The sequence below is a fragment of the Arachis hypogaea genome, chromosome 20 (assembly GCF_003086295.3).
Source record: "Arachis hypogaea cultivar Tifrunner chromosome 20, arahy.Tifrunner.gnm2.J5K5, whole genome shotgun sequence".
Taxonomy (NCBI): domain Eukaryota; kingdom Viridiplantae; phylum Streptophyta; class Magnoliopsida; order Fabales; family Fabaceae; genus Arachis; species Arachis hypogaea.
In genome coordinates this window covers 144,621,953-144,639,584 of record NC_092055.1, presented here as the reverse complement: position 1 = coordinate 144,639,584, position 17,632 = coordinate 144,621,953, and the positions used below count along the sequence as shown (strand labels likewise).

General features: G+C 31.7%; 2 protein-coding genes and 1 long non-coding RNA gene across 11 annotated transcripts; 1 reads left to right on the top strand and 2 right to left on the bottom strand.

The window, feature by feature from the left end:
* The first annotated feature begins 1,596 nt into the window (after positions 1-1,596).
* On the top strand, positions 1,597-3,739 carry LOC112735003 (dynamin-related protein 4C-like). The gene has a single exon (XM_025784556.3). The coding sequence runs from the start codon at positions 1,597-1,599 to the stop codon at positions 3,616-3,618; it is 2,022 nt and encodes a 673-aa protein (XP_025640341.1). The 3' UTR covers positions 3,619-3,739.
* A 4-nt stretch (positions 3,740-3,743) lies between these two features.
* LOC112735002 (probable LRR receptor-like serine/threonine-protein kinase RFK1) lies at positions 3,744-10,447 on the bottom strand. 9 transcript variants are annotated; one of them, XM_029291865.2, is made up of 25 exons: positions 10,352-10,447; positions 10,113-10,153; positions 9,762-9,922; positions 9,482-9,553; positions 9,302-9,370; positions 9,151-9,222; positions 8,959-9,030; positions 8,800-8,871; positions 8,647-8,718; positions 8,478-8,549; positions 8,322-8,393; positions 8,159-8,230; positions 7,339-7,407; positions 7,200-7,265; positions 7,008-7,070; positions 6,859-6,906; positions 6,717-6,760; positions 6,194-6,579; positions 5,925-6,123; positions 5,618-5,767; positions 5,232-5,350; positions 4,929-5,139; positions 4,613-4,847; positions 4,378-4,528; positions 3,744-4,248 (listed from the first exon to the last, which is right to left on the bottom strand). In XM_029291865.2, the coding sequence occupies exons 3-25, from the start codon at positions 9,764-9,766 to the stop codon at positions 3,880-3,882; spliced, it is 2,760 nt and encodes a 919-aa protein (XP_029147698.1). In that variant the 5' UTR covers positions 9,767-9,922; positions 10,113-10,153; positions 10,352-10,447; the 3' UTR covers positions 3,744-3,879. The 9 variants fall into 9 exon arrangements, with proteins under 9 accessions (XP_029147698.1, XP_072086008.1, XP_029147699.1 ...); XM_072229907.1 differs by having other exon boundaries at positions 9,754-9,922; positions 10,352-10,430; XM_029291866.2 differs by having other exon boundaries at positions 9,800-9,922; positions 10,352-10,428.
* A 6,562-nt stretch (positions 10,448-17,009) lies between these two features.
* LOC112736119 (uncharacterized) lies at positions 17,010-17,632 on the bottom strand. The gene is made up of 2 exons (XR_003168730.2): positions 17,308-17,632; positions 17,010-17,181 (listed from the first exon to the last, which is right to left on the bottom strand). It is a non-coding gene; the product is annotated as an uncharacterized lncRNA (long non-coding RNA).

Below are 17,632 nucleotides of genomic sequence, written 5' to 3'. Positions count from 1 at the left end.
TAGACAGTGAGAGAGAGAAGATGCATGGAATAAAGGGTCGTTTATCTTATAATTGAAGCAAGAAAAGTCTAAGAGACAGTAATTTTTGTATTTTTTGGCCAATATTTAATCACTAAAATAAAAGTGAGTGATTTTTTATCATTAGATATAATTTTACACCATTAAAAATACTATTAATAACTAATTAATAATTACAATACACAAAAATTACTGGCCCTGTAGCATTCCTCAACTAAGCATGCATGCAACCTTGTTAATTAAGGGGAATTGAGTTACGGTTCGCGCGTGCAGCAATAATTGGAGAGTATTGGAGTTACGGTTCTTAGTGTATACTTTTATAATCATACTATAATCTATGGACCTACAGATAGATAAAATAGCATGGATGAATCTTATTCATTTAAACAATAAAATTAAAAATCATAAGACAATATTTCTTTAAGTTAATTAATAATTTTTTTATATCTTCTGTTACAAAATAAACTGAAATATTCTGAAATAAAACTTTTATTCTATATTTTTGACAATTATTAATTTATTTTTTAAATGCATTTTATAGTGTCCGTTACACAACTACACTGCTGTAGTATGTATCAATAAATTTCTTTTTATATAATTAAATCGGATAATAATAAAAAAATTTTAAGGACCAATATTCTTAATTAAAAAAAATAAAAAATAAAGCTAGTATTAATTTAAATATAAAAGAAATATAAGAAAAATATTAGTAAATACTAAATAGGAATTTCTTTATTTCATTTTATATGTTATAGTACCAATGTGCAATAACTTGGGAGCAAGAAGAATATATAAAACAGTAGTGTTAAGGAGAAGTATATTTAATTAATTTGTAGTCATTAATTAGTTATTATTAATATTTTTAATGATGTAAAATTATGAAATAGATCATCATCAGTGGAAAAAACATTTAAGAAAATAAAGTGTAATTTTTTACCTTTAATTCTTTAAGTGGAACTAAAATTAAATAAGAGAGAGAAAATAATGAATAATTAGATTCAACACTTACAGCATCTAATTTTTTTTTTACTGAAAATGATCCACTCCGATAAAATTATATCTAATGATATAAAATTGGAAGAGTTTCAAGTGTACCAGGAACATCGGTGTTCCAGTTGTTTTAACCGTTGATCTAAATTATAAAAAAATATATAATATATATTAATTAAAATTAACGGTTAAAACAACTGGAATACCGGTGTTCCCGTTACACCTGGAATTTTTCCTATAAAATTACACATTTTTTTCTGCTAGTTAATGAAAACACCGACTCCTTAGACTTTGTGTATATAGAAAACCGTGTGAAAATAAATGAAAGTAGAAGTGCAATTCCCCTTGAAATTAATTTTGGTGAAGAGCCCAAGCAATAGCAGCAGCATTTCAACTGTAACTCCAATTCCCCTTAAAAACTTTGCATGCTTCAATTCCCTTTTTCTTTGATAAACCAAACGCCATTTATTCCATGCATCTTCCCTCACTCACTCTCCCTACGTATAAATACACACACTTGTTCCTTATCCCCACTACTCGCATCTCATTTTACCATAACCATTTTGTTTACACTTGAGAGAAACTAATATGGTGGGAACAGCAAAGAAAACCAGGAGAACCAACAAAGATGACTCACTTGCAGTAGTACATGGAGAAAACCCTGAACCTGTTTCAACTATTATTGCTCCTATTGTCTCATCCTACAATGAGAAGATTCGTCCTATTCTTGATGCTGTTGAGAATCTCAGGAGACTCAACATTGCCAAGGAAGGGATTCAGCTTCCAACCATTGTTGTTGTTGGTGATCAAAGTTCTGGCAAGTCTAGTGTGCTTGAATCTCTTGCTGGCATCAGCTTGCCACGTGGCCAAGGCATATGCACCAGGGTTCCTCTTGTTATGAGGCTCCAAAGTCATCTTTCAAATCCTGAACTCATGCTTGAGTTCAATGGCAAGAGCATCTCAACAGATGAAGACAATGTGTCTGATGCTATCAACATTGCCACTGAAGAACTTGCTGGAAATGGCAAAGGGATATCAAACACCCCTTTGACATTGGTGGTGAAGAAAAATGGTGTTCCTGACTTGACAATGGTGGATCTTCCTGGTATTACTAGGGTTCCTGTTCATGGCCAGCCTGAAAATATCTATGATCAGATCAAGGATATTATCATGGAGTATATTAAGCCTGAAGAGAGCATTATTCTGAATGTTCTTTCTGCTACCGTTGATTTTACTACTTGTGAATCCATAAGAATGTCTCAGTCTGTGGATAAAACTGGTTTGAGAACCTTGGCTGTTGTAACAAAAGCTGATAAGTCTCCTGAAGGCTTGTTGGAGAAGGTAACTGCTGATGATGTTAACATTGGTCTTGGTTATGTCTGTGTCAGGAACAGGATTGGCGATGAATCTTATGAGGAGGCGAGGATTGAAGAAGAGAGGCTTTTTGAGTCTCATCCAATGCTTTCAAAGATTGACAAATCCATTGTTGGTGTTCCTGTTCTGGCACAGAGGCTAGTTCAGGTTCAAGGCATGATCATATCCAAAACTCTACCAGAAATTGTAAAGAAAATCAATGAGAAGCTGACTTACAATTTATCTGAGTTGGATAAGTTGCCTGTGAATCTGACTTGTGTTGCTGATGCTATGACTGCATTTATGCATATCATTGGTTTATCCAAAGAGTCATTGAGGAAGATTCTTCTGAGAGGGGAGTTTGATGAGTACCCTGATGAAAAGAATATGCACTGCACTGCAAGGTTAGTTGATTTGCTGGATTCATACTCTAATGATCTTCAAAAGTTCTCTGAAAAAGAGGCCACGAAAGATTTTCTCATGGACGAGATTAGGGAGCTGCAAGAAGCTAAATGGATTGGTTTGCCCAACTTCATGCCAAGAACTGCTTTTCTATCAATACATCAGAGGAAGGTTAAGGCAATTGCTCACATGCCAATTGATTTTGTTCGTAATGTGTGGGAATATTTGGAAACTGTTGTGAGTTCTGTTTTGATGCGTCATTGTGAGAGTTATTATCAGCTTCAGGTTTCTACACGGCGTGCCGGCCAGTCTCTTATCTCCAAGATGAAAGAGAGTTCTATTAAGCATGTCTTGGTTGTTGTTGAAATGGAGAAGCTGACTGATTATACCTGCAACCCTGAGTTCATTGGAGAGTACAAGAAGTTGATTTTGCAGCAAGATGGTTTTGTAAAAGCTGTTTTGGATCATCAGAATAATCAGACTTCAAAGGTGAAGCTTGAAGGTGTTGGAGAAATCGATGTTGCTCATCTGAAGCAATATTCCAGTATGCTTACTCAAGCTTTTGACTTAAAAGTGAGGATGATTGCTTACTGGAGGATCGTACAGAAGAGGTTCATTGATAGCATTGCGATGCATTTGATGCTAAGTATCCACAATCTTGTGAACAAAGACCTGGAAAAAGAAATTGTTCATGACTTGATGTCACCAAAGGGTGGTGGAATTGAAAGGCTGCTGGAGGAGTCACCTTCCATTGCAGGGAAGCGTGACAAGCTGAATAGGAGTGTCAAGGTGCTCAGGGAATCCAAAGAAACGGTTGGAAATCTTATGGTTAGGATTGGAACATATGGTGATTAGATATGTTGGCCTTTCTTGGAATGGAGCACTTTTTGTAATTTGAATGTGTCTTTTAATATTTGTGTCAATGAAAATAGTTTGTAGTTTATAATTTTGAAAGTTAATGTTTTCTTTAGACAAAAATATACTAGAACAATATTGAAGATTTCAAATGCAGTATTCATCCTATACACAAGTTTATACTAGAGTGAAAAATGGCCAAATGCAAGTCTTCTATATGCTAAAAAAGCCTAAACTATTGATCATTAAAATTGTGCTTCCCTATGATTTTGAGCATATTTCATGCATGTCATTGCCAGAGACTGAGGAAGAAGTAGGTACAAAATATCCTATTAAACTGCCTGTTTTGCTTGAAGACAAACTTTGATTTTCACCGTGTTGATAGATGTCTCTTATGGCTCTAAACCTTAAATCTTCACGAAAAAAAGATTCCGGTACAACATCTGGGATGCTAGTTTTTTCTTCAAGCATGTTCACAACCTCTGACATTGTAGGCCTAAGAGACGGCGATACATTCGTACACAGCAGAGCTACTTTCAACATGTTTTCTGCTTCGGTTGGGTTCACCTCTAATCCCAGCCTTTCATCAACCAGTGCCATTATGTTTTCAGTGGATTGAAGATGAAATGCCTGCAATGTTAATAATTATTATCTTTGTTATACAAAACTGATGTTTGCATTGGATAGCTATCAAAAGAACAAGATGGTTTTGGTTTACAATGACAAACATGGAAAAGAGATAGTAACATAGTAGAATACCTTATCTAAAAGACAAAGACAATCATCACTTGGCATGTAACTTTTATTGTTCTTTCCACTGACAATTTCCAAGACCACAATTCCATAACTGTATACATCAGCCTTGTAAGACAGGTGACCCCATAATGCATATTCCGGTGCCATGTATCCTCTGCAAAACAAAAAAGAACAAATTCAGTTCATAATAATAAAAACATTACTCAGATTTTGTATTGCCAGGTGACAGATAACTCACACTGTTCCTGCCACTCTGGTGCTGATGTGAGTCTCTTCCTCTTCATCAAGCCTAGCCAACCCAAAATCGGATATTTTAGGGTTTAAGTTCCCATCCAGTAACACATTAGTAGATTTGATATCTCGATGAACAATCTTGAGTCTAGATTCTTCATGAAGAAATGCAAGACCTTTTGCTATGCCAATACAGATTCTATGCCTTGTTGACCAATCAAGTTTAAGCTGATTCTCTGAGCCTACAGAATGAACAAAATGAAGTTGTAAAAAATTTCTATTTCTGCTGCTGAATTTGTTGATTGAACTGCTGGTATACTTACTGAATAAAGCATGAGCCAGGCTATTATTTTCCATGTACTCATACACCAGCATTAGTTGATTGTTTTCAATGCAAAATCCATGAAGTTTCACAAGATTAGGGTGTTGCAAACAAGATATCATGGCTATCTCATTTAAAAATTCACGATTCCCCTGCCGTGACTTCGAAGAAAGCTGTTTGACCGCTACCCAAGTACCATCGGATAACTGACCCTGAAATCCAAATGTTATTCAGAACTTTACATGCTGAGTCCAAACAACAAAATTCTGTGTGCCTTGCAAGAAGTGTGTTCACTCTTTAATACCTTGTAGACAGGACCAAAACCACCTTCCCCAATCTTGTTAGCAGGAGAGAAATCATTTGTGGCAGCTCTAATTTGTTCTAATGTATATGTCCCTGTCTGATTATATTGTCCATCAACACCTGTCCAATAAGTCAACCAAAAAAATATGAATGTGTGCCAGTGAAATAAAATATTGTAGTTTGGGAAATCTTTTGCACTACCTGACCTACTTCACCATGCAATATATCTCATATGGTCTATCATTATTTCATTACCAAGCCGGGATCCCTTAGCCAGCTTCCCGGATGCTAAGGCTATGTGGTTGATTTTAGATGCTTAAAGTCAGATATCACTCTAGCAAATTAAATGAACGAATTTTGGAATGATGTGAAAATGAAGGTATTCACCTTTTTCTGTCCTAATTATTCCTTTGAAGAAGTGTTTCCACCAAAGAATCCCTACTATAATAAGGACTAGGCAAAGAGCTGTAATTCCAAATCCAACTCCAACTATTATATAATTCACTGCTTTCTTTTGGACTGAACAAGGTTTAGAATCTGCAGGAGAAAAGAAGAAAACCATAAGCGAGTTGTCCTTATCAAACTTTCATGCACTAGCACTAAAAGGGAATACTGTCAAAGTATTTAGATATGAAGCCTCCAGTTCAATGTGAAGATGTTGTGATCAAATGTTGCTTAGGCTGATATGACTCACTAGAAACAATAGAGAAAGCTGATATGAGGGGACCATAAGCTGCAGGATAAGGAACCCTTTCAGTTCCCTTGCCAGCATAGTAGAGTCGGATCTCTAGAATATTGTCTGTTACGCTGACATTAGGAATTGTTGCTATATATGGTTTTTGAGCACCATGTGCTTTCTCTTCAATGTTAAAATCCTTCAAAACTAGTCCATCCTGAAACAGACCAATCTTTTTAAGTCCTGATTTGGACAACAAAACATATTAACTTCATTTTGACTGATACCTGGACATAGATATCGAATAAGCGTTTCCCAAGACTGTTACATGTCCTATCATTAGTAAACTGTATTTCTGCAAAGTGGAGCTTTACTGTATAGTTCCCATTTTCCAAGCAATAATGGAAATAGGTGAGCGAAATAGGGGACACTCGTGCCGTTGCATATAATTCAGACAAATTTGAAGGTGACAATGTCTTGGTGTAACGTGTATTTTGGATGTCATCATCATCCATGAAGTCACCAGTGCTGCTAAACCCCCAAAGCTTTTTAAGGTCATTATAATATTCAGCAGTACCACCCGGCACACTATCCCCTATATAAAGGATATTTTGACCATTTTCTTTCATCATTACATCCTTTCCACCACTATTCACATGCAAACAGCTTGAGTCTGATACAGTATTAAATTGAAAGTTACATATATATAGAAATGAAAAATCATAGAATAACTAAGAGCATCCATGATAATGCATCTTCTGAGATGATCATCATGTTAACATTCCAAAGTATTAAAGAGCCCATACTTACATCTAGGACACTTAAAGGTCTTTGAACATGGGAGAACATCCTGTCTGTCGAAAATCAAGAGCAAAAATGATATCACCAGAACTCCATTTTGCAACATAGTTGAACAGTAAATTATTGAAAGATGAAAGAATTGAAAACTTACAATTTTGTGGTCCCCAAAGAACTCCGGAACAAGTTTAAGTTTAAATTCCTGACAAACTCAAACAAGGTGAAACCATCATCAGTTTACTACTAATAGCATCAAATTTGAAGATACTTTACTAATACTTCAAAATATTTTGCATTTCTAACAAGTTATCTTGACAAGCAGATTGCCCAGGTCCTTGCCACGTAAGGTTGTTATAAGAAAGATCACTGCATAAGAAAAATGAGAAAGAGATGTTATCAGTAATGAAATGAACAATTTCATCATACCAACATGCACACAATTCATATTCAACTAGCGAAGAATTCATCCAATAAAATGACTGTTAAGAGACATACACATTGCCTCCCGCCGCCAAGATTGAGTCAGGTACATTACCAGTTAGTTTGTTGCCAGTTAGGAAGCTGGGGAAAAAAAGTGTTACTATTTACATTTGAACACTGCAGTATATTCTAAAATTTATATAAGCATACTCACATAAAAGTCATTGGTGCTGCAGGTTTGATAGTTGGAATTTCGCCAACCAACTGATTAAAACTCACATCCCTACAAAATTTGAAATAAATTTCCAAACTAAGAAGCTTGTGTGCTTACTATTCTGAAATACAGTTATGGTAGTATACTACTAAGTTTTGTTCTTGTGAATCACCAAGTTATATGAAGCAACGTTATGTAATTTGCTCTTGAAAGCAAATACTAGTTAATGAATATGCTGTTTAAAACAGCATCCAAGAAACAGTAGATGCAGCCTAAAATGATAAAAATAGGAAAGCAGGGAAACCATTTCATTTTACACTTAATTATATATGTTAATATAAGCTGTGGTGGCATATACATATGTATCTTTCATGGACATTTATCAATGAACATGTTTTGATGTTACCCCCCTATTTATTCTAGCATACTAGAATTTTCACTTCAGAATTATCACAGAACTCTTTAAAACTAACACAGCTTTGCATATTACCTTAATAACTTTTAGATTCCTCTAAACACTAGTCCCATTTCTTGTGGACAAAAGGATCCATCTCCTTATACAACAGCATTTTATCAGGTATGAAAAAATGAATAGGATGCAGGAGCATAATATTTTTATATACCAATCTATGTGTGTCTGTGTCTGTGTATGCATCTATATATACATGGGAAAGTATGTCCTATTGATGTATCAAGGGGTAGAGAGTTATGATAGTTGAATTTGATCCCAGTAACAAAAGAACTAAGAAGGGAAAAAAAAAAAAGAAAAAGAAAGAAAAACCTTAGGCATCAAAAAAGAAGGGGAAATCAAATGTCTTACAGCATTTTCAAATTCTCCATTTTCCAGATGTCACTAGGAATCTCTCCAGTAATATTGCAGTTTCTCAAAACCCTAAATGAAAAAGACTGGATTAGTTTAAATCAAACAATGGTAGATAATGTGGCATCTACTTTAAACCCATAGAAGATTGAACTCAACATACAATCTTCTCATTTTTTTCATGCTGCTTAAAACTGGAAAATCCTGACTTGGACCATCTATGTCACTAATCCTCCTGTATAATATTCACCACAATGAGCTAAATATGATGAACTGGAGGGAAAACATTACAGAAACTAACAGTATAAATTTTACTTACAAAATAGTTAAATTACTCAAAAGAGATATATTTGATGGGATTGGTCCCTCCAGTCCACTTGCATGCATCTCTCTTCAAATATGTACATATTTATAGCATATTGTGAAGACTTGCCACATAGATAGAATATTTTGTAAAAAGAAAAAAAAAGAGCTAAATGCAATCTCACAGTCTTTGAAGTAGCTTCCAGTTCTGAATGAAGCTGGGTATTTTTCCACTGAAACTATTATCACTTATCCTACTGCAATGCATGATGAGAAGATATTTATCAATAAAAGTGACAGCATTTATTTTATAAAGAAAAATATCAATAGAAACTTACAACTCTGTCAAATTATGTAATAGAGCAAATGTCTCTGGTAGGGTCCCAGACAAATTATTGGATGATAGAACCCTGCATGATGGAGTATGACATAAAAACATTGTTCTTTGCAATAAAATACAAGGGTCTTAGAAAATAAATAGAAATTCATTGTCTTACAATCTTTGCAGGTTAATCAGATTTCCAAGTTGAGAGGGTACATGACCAGATAATTGGTTTGCTTCAAGGTCCCTAATTTGAGGTGAAAGAATGATAAATGCATTATACCCTTAATAATGCTCAAAGAAATAACACTATTGGACTTCAATCAAAGTAAATCTCCACAAGATAAATGTATGAGAATAATCTTACAGGTTCACTAGAGTTGTAATATTTCCCAACTCCTTAGGAATCTCCCCCGATAAACGATTAGCCATTAGAGCACTGCATAATTTTGTTGCATTCATTAAAAGAAAAAATACAAGTTGTTGGATGCAAGCTTAATTAGTTGATAAGAACTTACATTGTAGTCAGTTTCATTGAAGCCCATTCCTTTGGGATGGTACCATTTAGGTAGTTGAGAGAAAGATCACTATAATGAGAGAATTTTTTTTCATTTAAATTAACAAATCAAGAAGTTAAAGTAACTATATTTTAATATAGAATAACTAATGGAGCATTTTAAGGTGTACATAGTTCATACATTTCTCTGAGGTAAGGAAGCTTAACCATCTGAGGTGGAAGAGTGCCAGGAAGATTGTACCATTTGAACTCACTACAAAAAGGGGAAAAAAAAGTATCAAAATGAATATACATGTTAGACTCATTCTGATTGTGTTCCAACAAAGTTGACAATGAATTGGATTCCTCATATCCATGACCAAAGGGAAATTAAAAATTTGAACACATAAACAGCTAGCTATATCAGAATATAAATGACTCTGTAGCAATCAGATATGAAAAAGAGATTTTTACATCCTTACTACATGAGAGAAGTTGTCCTTTTCAGGATGGTACTCACAACCAATGCTGCTTTTAGCTTCACTGGGTGGCTCTAATGTCACCTTTTTAATTTGACAAGTATCACCATCAAATTCCCAGTGGGTGACACCCATCATGGTAGTGATTTCTCCAAGAGCATCAACTGGAAAACATTTCAGGATGATATAAGAAAAGGAAACAAAATAACAAACAATGTTTGAAGTCCACAAGGCTGGATTAAGGTATCTCCTTAATTATGATGATCCAACATTATAACTAACTAACATGGCTGCAGAGCAGTTAGAACAAACAGATGATCCCAGTTAGATAAAATAAATGTTCTTAGTTCTTACCTTCTTCCTGTGGTAATTTGGATTCTGCAAACCTCATCCATCTGAAACAACTCAAAGCAATGATTGATAAAGCAAAGAAGATTCTGAATTCCATGCTCTCAGATGCAAAAAGTGTTGGTTTTTATATTCAAAGTTGGTTCCTTTTTTATATGAGCTATCTAAGAACTGTGCAGTGAGGACTTAATCAGAAAGAAGCCACAAAAAGACACATGCATTTGTATTATTATATTGTATCATACATTTGAATACAATGCTACGAACTAGCAAACAAGCAACCTTCTTTTCCAACAAAAGCATTACCGGCCATAAATGGTGTAAGAGGAATTGGATATTATCTCTTTGTATATCATGGTGCCACAAACTGTAGTAAATGCAGAATTGTGGGACCTCTATTCCATTATTGCAATTACAACTTTCTATTCTACCATGTAATGATGATAACCAACACTATCTTGGATGGCATACTTTAATTAATTAAATAACTTTGCTATGGAAAATATTAATTTTGATTCACATACAAAATATGATACATAGGAGGGGTGTTTGCATCGGTTTAAAAATAAAATAAAATAAAATAATTTGATGTAAAGTATATAAATTGGCTTAAGGTTTTTATTAAAAATTAAAGTGAATTTAAGTTAATAAAATAAATAAATAAAATTTACATTCACAAATATTCATTAATAATAATAATGATATTCATAATATACGAATACGATAAAAATGTGTGATAAATTAAATATATTATAAGTAAAATTTTAAATTTATAATAAAAAGATATCATATTATGAATAGATTAAACTGGTTTTGAAAAATAAATTTGAGATTCAATTTCTGTGGTTTGTAAATAACGAAATTCAATTAAATTTAAATTAATACAATTTTGATTTTTTTATATTTACATCAATCTAGATTTGAACTTCTATTGTATAGTTCCATCAAATTTATATTTTTCTGCTTTTATTTTCTCTATCCACTTTCCATTAGTTCTTTCTATTTTTTAATTTTCTATTCTTATCTGCTTGGGAGTATATATATATATATATATATATATATATATATATATATATATATATATATATATATGAGCTGAATTGAGATAGGGCTAATTATTTAGGATTTGGATCCTCTAAATTTTAGATTTTCACTTTAGAAGATAAAGTTAAATCTCTAACTATTAAGGTCTAGTTTGGGTAACCAACTTAATTAAACTCCTTTTAATAAAATAACTTAAACAATAAATGACTCTGTTAAAAGTAACTTATAAATAAGTTATTTTGTGTTTGAATTTTTAACTCTAAAAGTGCTTATTTTATAGAAATGTAATGAAAAGTAGAAGTATTACGAGAGAAGTCATTTTTTTAACTTCTCTATAAGCTTCAAAATAGCTTCTTAAAAAGTTGCAATTTGGTTTTGAAAATTGCACCAAACATTAATAGTACTATTTTTCATAAGTCAAAAGTAAAAAAAAAGATACTTCTAGAGTTTCCCAAACGGGCTCTAAATGTTTTCTCTCATGTTTTTTCTCTCTCACCTATGAAATAAATAGTGATAGATTATATTTTATTCTCTAAAATAAATTTCAAAATTTAGAGGATCAAAATCCAATTATTTAGATTATTCTATTTGTACATTTGATCATTTGATGCAATTCATCATTTTATCCAAAAAGAGAAATTAACAATATTCTAAGAAAATAAATCCTCTTAATTTGTTTATTTCATTTCATTCGCTTATAAGATATTCCCACCAAACAAACTTGTTAGAGGTACAATACAAATATACAATAATGGCCCCAAATGCTTAGGTGTCATAAAAAATAGCATTTTGATGAAAATGAGATTCTTTAATTAAGCAATAATGTTTTATTCTTAGAGTGTGACTCTGTTGAGTCACTATCTATTTGTGTGTGTTGGTACGCAACCCATTTGTCATTTGTCACTTATCACTTGTGACTTGTCCCTTTTCCCTTTCTTTTTTTAGCTCTCTTGGATTGGATCCTTCATATATCATCATATATATACCCATGTTATGCATGTGAGTGTATAGCTCACGTGAAAATTTTTCCTAATTTAAGATATTTTTTAAAAGAAGATTGTCTTTTCAAGAGTTAATCTCTAGCACTAATAAAATATCATTTTTGTGCTCAATATTTGAGATAAGTTCTAAAGTTATCTCTAATATTTAAATTGTCCTATTTAAGTTCATAACGTTTTTGTTAGAAATAAGAAACTAAATTGGAGGAAGAATTTGTGTATTATTGAGTTGTGTCCAAGTTGTCTATTTAAGTTGTGTGGAATGATACAATATAAAAGAGTATTTATAGGTACTAAGAGAATTGTAATAATAAAGACGTAATCTCGTATATTAAATATTCAGATATACTAAATAATACTAATTGATCCTAAGCGTAGACAGAACTGCCGCTTGTCTGAACGAAGCGCAGACGGAACTGCCGCTATCTGAAGGAAGTGCAGACGAAACTGTCGGAAAGAAATGCAGATGGAACTGCCACAAGGAAACACAGACGAAACGCAAACGGAACTGCCACGAGAAAATGCAGACGGAATTGCCACGAGAGAACATAAACGGAACTACCACGAGAGAACGCAGATGAAACTGCCACGAGAGAACGCAGACGAAACTGCCACGAGATAACGTAGACAGAACTGCCAAAAGAGAGCGAAAACGATATGATTTCTTCATGAGAATAGGTAAGCAGCGGATGACAATGGTGTTTGATCATTCAACTCAAAATAGGCTAGTCAGTGAGGTGAAACAGCATCAAAAGAGTGACAAAAAAGAAAGAAAAATGGCATAGAAAAAAAAAAGTGAAAAAACTACGCTGATTTCATTACAAGGAAAACAACATATTCTCTTCAAGGAGGATACCATAGCGTTAGAAATAAGAAACTAAACTGGATGAAGGATTTGTGTATTGTTGAGTTGTGTCCAAGTTGTCTATTCAAGTTGTGTGGAATGATACAATATAGAAGGGTATTTATAGGGGCTAAGAGAATTGTATATACTAAATAATTATAATTGATCTTAATTGATCCTAATTATATTCTAACATCCCTCCCAAACTCAAGTGACAACTTGATTTTGAAACATATTTAAAACAACGAAATAGAAAAAAACTGCATAAACTGATAAAACGGTGCAGACAGAACTGTCGGAAAGAAGCGCAGATGGAACTGCCACTTATCTGAAGGAAGCGCAGATGGAACTGCCGCTAGTCTGAAGGAAGCGCAGATGGAACTGCCACTATCTGAAGGAAGTGCAGATGAACTGCCAGAAAGAAACGCAGACGAAACTGCCGCAAGAAAACACAGACGAGATGCAGACGGAATTGCCACGAGAAAATGCAGACGGAACTGCCACGAGAGAACGTAGATGGAACTGGCACGAGAGAATACAGACGGAATTGCCACGAGAGAACGAAGACGGAGTTGCCGAAAGAGAGCGAAAACTATATGATTTCTTCATGAGAATAGGTAAGCAGCAGATGACAATGGTGTTTGATCATTCGACTCGAAAAAAAATAAGACAGAAAAATAGGCTAGTCGGTGAGGTGAAAAAATGACAAAAGGGAAAGAATAATGGCATAGAAAAAAATACAAAAAGTACGGTGATTTCACTGCAAGGAAAACAACCTATCATCTTCAAGAAGAATACCATGGCTCTGATACCATGTTAGAAATAATAAACTAAACTGGAGGAAGGATTTATGTATTATTGAGTTGTGTCCAAGTTGTCTATTCAAGTGGTGTGGAATGATACAATATAGAAGGGTATTTATAGGGGTTAAGAGAATCGTAATAATAAAGACGTAATATTCTATAATAAATATTCAGATATACTAAATAATTCTAATTGATCTTAATTGATCCTAATTATATTCTAACAGTTTTAAAATTGGCTCAATGTTGTCTTGTCGTTAGAGATCTATTAAGAGAATTGATGGCGAGACAAAATTGAGACAATTTTGAAACGTTAAGGACGTAAATAAGACGAAAATGTTGGGGACAAAAACGATATAGAAATAAATTTTAATTTTATCCTTCAATAATATCAATTTTTTACGGTACATAGTTATTCAATTATTTTTTAATCACATTTAAGTAAATTACACTTAACCGCGTTACTTTCATTCTAAATAAATTTATTTTTTTTATAATTTTACTTTTTAAAGATTTTTACTCTTAAACATTAAAGAATTTTGATACATTAGAGACAAAAGGTACAATTTATACTTTATTGTATATGTATCATTTTTTTTTTTTCACAAGTTTATGTACTAGTCATTCTACAAACATTTCATGATGAGTAAAAATTTTTAAGAATAAAATTATAAAAAAAATAAATTTATTTAGAATAAAAGTGATGTGATTAAGTTTAATTTACTTAGATGTGGTTAAAAAATAATTGAATAATTATGTACCGTAAAAAATTGATATTATTGAAGGATAAAATAAAATTTATTTTTATGTATTATTTTTGTCTCCAACGTTTTCGTCCTATTTAAGTCTCAAACGTTTCAAAATCGTCTCAATTTTATCCTGCCGTCAATTCTGTTAACAGATCCCTAACGGCAGGACAACATTGTGGCAATTTTGAAACGTTAGGTAGCGTTTGGTAGAGAGACAGAGATTGAAAGACTAAGACTGAGAGACAGAGATTAAGAGACAGAGACCGAAATAAATTTCAGTATTCTGTTTGATACAAAATGAGAGACAGAAATTAAAATAAGAATAAAATTCTAATTTAATTTGCACAATGAATAAAATTGAAATTAATTAATTGAAATGAGGGTATTTTAGGTATAAAATGTTATTAAAATTTCAATCTCCGTCTTTACAAATTTCAGTCCCCTGTGTCCCTACTTTTTGGAGGTACTGAAACATGATACTGTGTCTCAGTCTCTCAGTCTCTGTCTCAATACCTCAAAACAAACGCTATCTTAGAGACTTAAATAGGATGATTTAAACGTTAAAGACAATTTTAAAACTTACCCCAAACGTTAGAGACAAAAATAATACTTTACTCTTTTTATTTTCTCTCCTTCATTTGATATTCTCCCTTCTTCTTTCAAAACAATTAAGCTTATTGTTATTTGTGTTATTAGTTATTTATTGTTATTTGTGTTATTAATTAGTTTTAGCAAAAATTTCATTTTTGAATTGATGTTTGCGGAGTTTTTAATTTTAATATAGATTTAATTATGATTTTATTGTTTTTAAAATAATTTTTTATTATTATGTTTATCAAATATTGTATTTTTTTAAATATTATTTTTATGAGAATAAAATTGGATAAGATAGAATTAGGCGTAGGATTTAGAATGCAAGTAAAGTTTGAAAAGAAAAGCCGTTATTACCGATTAATATGTTATTATGAATTACACTAAAAGACAATTAAATATTGATATCAAATTCTATGTTGTTAAAAACGTATTCATTAATTCATATACCCTTTATATTGATATCAAATTTCCAATTCATTAAATAACACTCATCACATATAAAATATTTTTACTAATTTCTTCATCTGAAATTATATCCAATCTCAAATTATTCTATTTTTGTAAAAAATTAATAATAATAATAATAAGTATAACATGACAATATATGTTACTTTTATTTTTGGTTGCCAAAGTATAAATCATATTATTTGGACTTAAACCAAATATTCAATTATGAAGTAAAAGGGTTTTAATATTAAGCTCAACTCAAATATCAAAAATTGACTAATGAGTTATAACTCAAATGACATAGTCTCTCCATATTTAATTAAGAGATTGCGGGTTCGAGTATTTTATCTTTGGTATATAAAAAATAAATAAATAAAAAAAAAAACCAAAAATTGGCCAATCATTATATTATTCCGGCTCAATATTATAACATTATTAACCTTTATTATTTATGTTTAAATATAAAATTATTAAATACCTAATCAACTAACCTAAGCAAATTCTATACAGCTGCCGCTATTGTCCCCTAAAAGCACACATCATGTAAAGCTTATTGCAGATACATTTATTTTCTAAGTGTATTATTGACATGTGTCTTTTTACATGTGTAAAAATTGTTTCTTTTTTACACAATAGCATTTACCTACATCTGTTTATAATTTATCAAGTTATTTAATGTTGTTTGTCTGCTCGGTTCGTTATTAAGATTTATTTAAATAATTACCTGCATGAAGATGTTTTCTATATAAAAATAATAATAATTAAGACAAAAAGTATTATTTATATATTAAAATTAATTATTATGTATTTATGTATAAAATATATATAAAATGTTAATTTAAGATAAAAAATTTTAAAGGACGCATGACATATTTGTTACGTAGTTTAGATTTTTGGTTTCATATATACTTAAATTCACATTAAAACAATTGAAACAATAATAATAATATAGATTCATGGTAATCATATAGCTTAGTGAGAGTGATGAACAGTGGCATCTTAGTTATTCTTTATGAAAAAGTCTAAGAATTAATATATTTTTGGGTTATGCTAGATGTACATCAAAATTAGTCACCAAAATCAGTCATCAGTATAAAATATATGCTAGAATATAAATATACATTGAAAACAAATTAAAATACACATGTATTTATACATAAATATATTAGTGACTGATTTTAGTAGCTGATTTTAGTGTACAAATAACATTTTTCAATATTTTTTTTTGTTAAAATCTAACTAGTATTTAACTAATATAAAAAAGATATAATTTTATATTATTAAATATAATCTCACACTATTAAAAATATTAATAGTGATTAATTGATGATTATAAATTATAAAGAGAAAGTTTAGGGATCAGCATTTTTTTTAAATTTGGCCAATACTTAACCATTAAAAGAAAAATGAACAATCTCACACCATTAGATAAAATCTCACACCATTAAAAATATTAATGACAGTTAATTAATAGTTACAAATCAAAAAACTTGCTAACTCTCGTCACTCTTCAATTACAAAATGTACTGTCCCTAGCACCGCTGACTCTTTTATTCCAGCATGCTTCTTCTACTCTGATCATTGTGACTTTCTCTTCTACATGCAGCCATAACTTCAGTAAATTTAAAAAGTGAAAAGCAAAAAAATGGTATATACTTTTCCATATACATATCTGAGATCGATCTATGAATACTGATTATAATATATAACTCAAATACTTACCGAGATACTAATGTCTTGTGGGTGGGTAGAGAGTTATACACATTGCAATGCATGTACACAAAGTAACTTCTTTATTCTTATACAAAAATTCACAATCTTCTACACACTCCCTAAGTTCGTCGTCATAATAATGTGGAGGCAAAGGGACTTCAGGAATATTTTTTGTGTGTGGAAGAGAAGGGACTTTATTAGAAGTAATGTCATAGAATTTAGAATGTGCAGAACAAATAAACGTTCCAATAATCATCAATATGGTTATTAATACACATGTCACTTTGCTTATTATTGTAGCCATAGGAGTTTTCTCTTTTGTCTTGTAATTAGA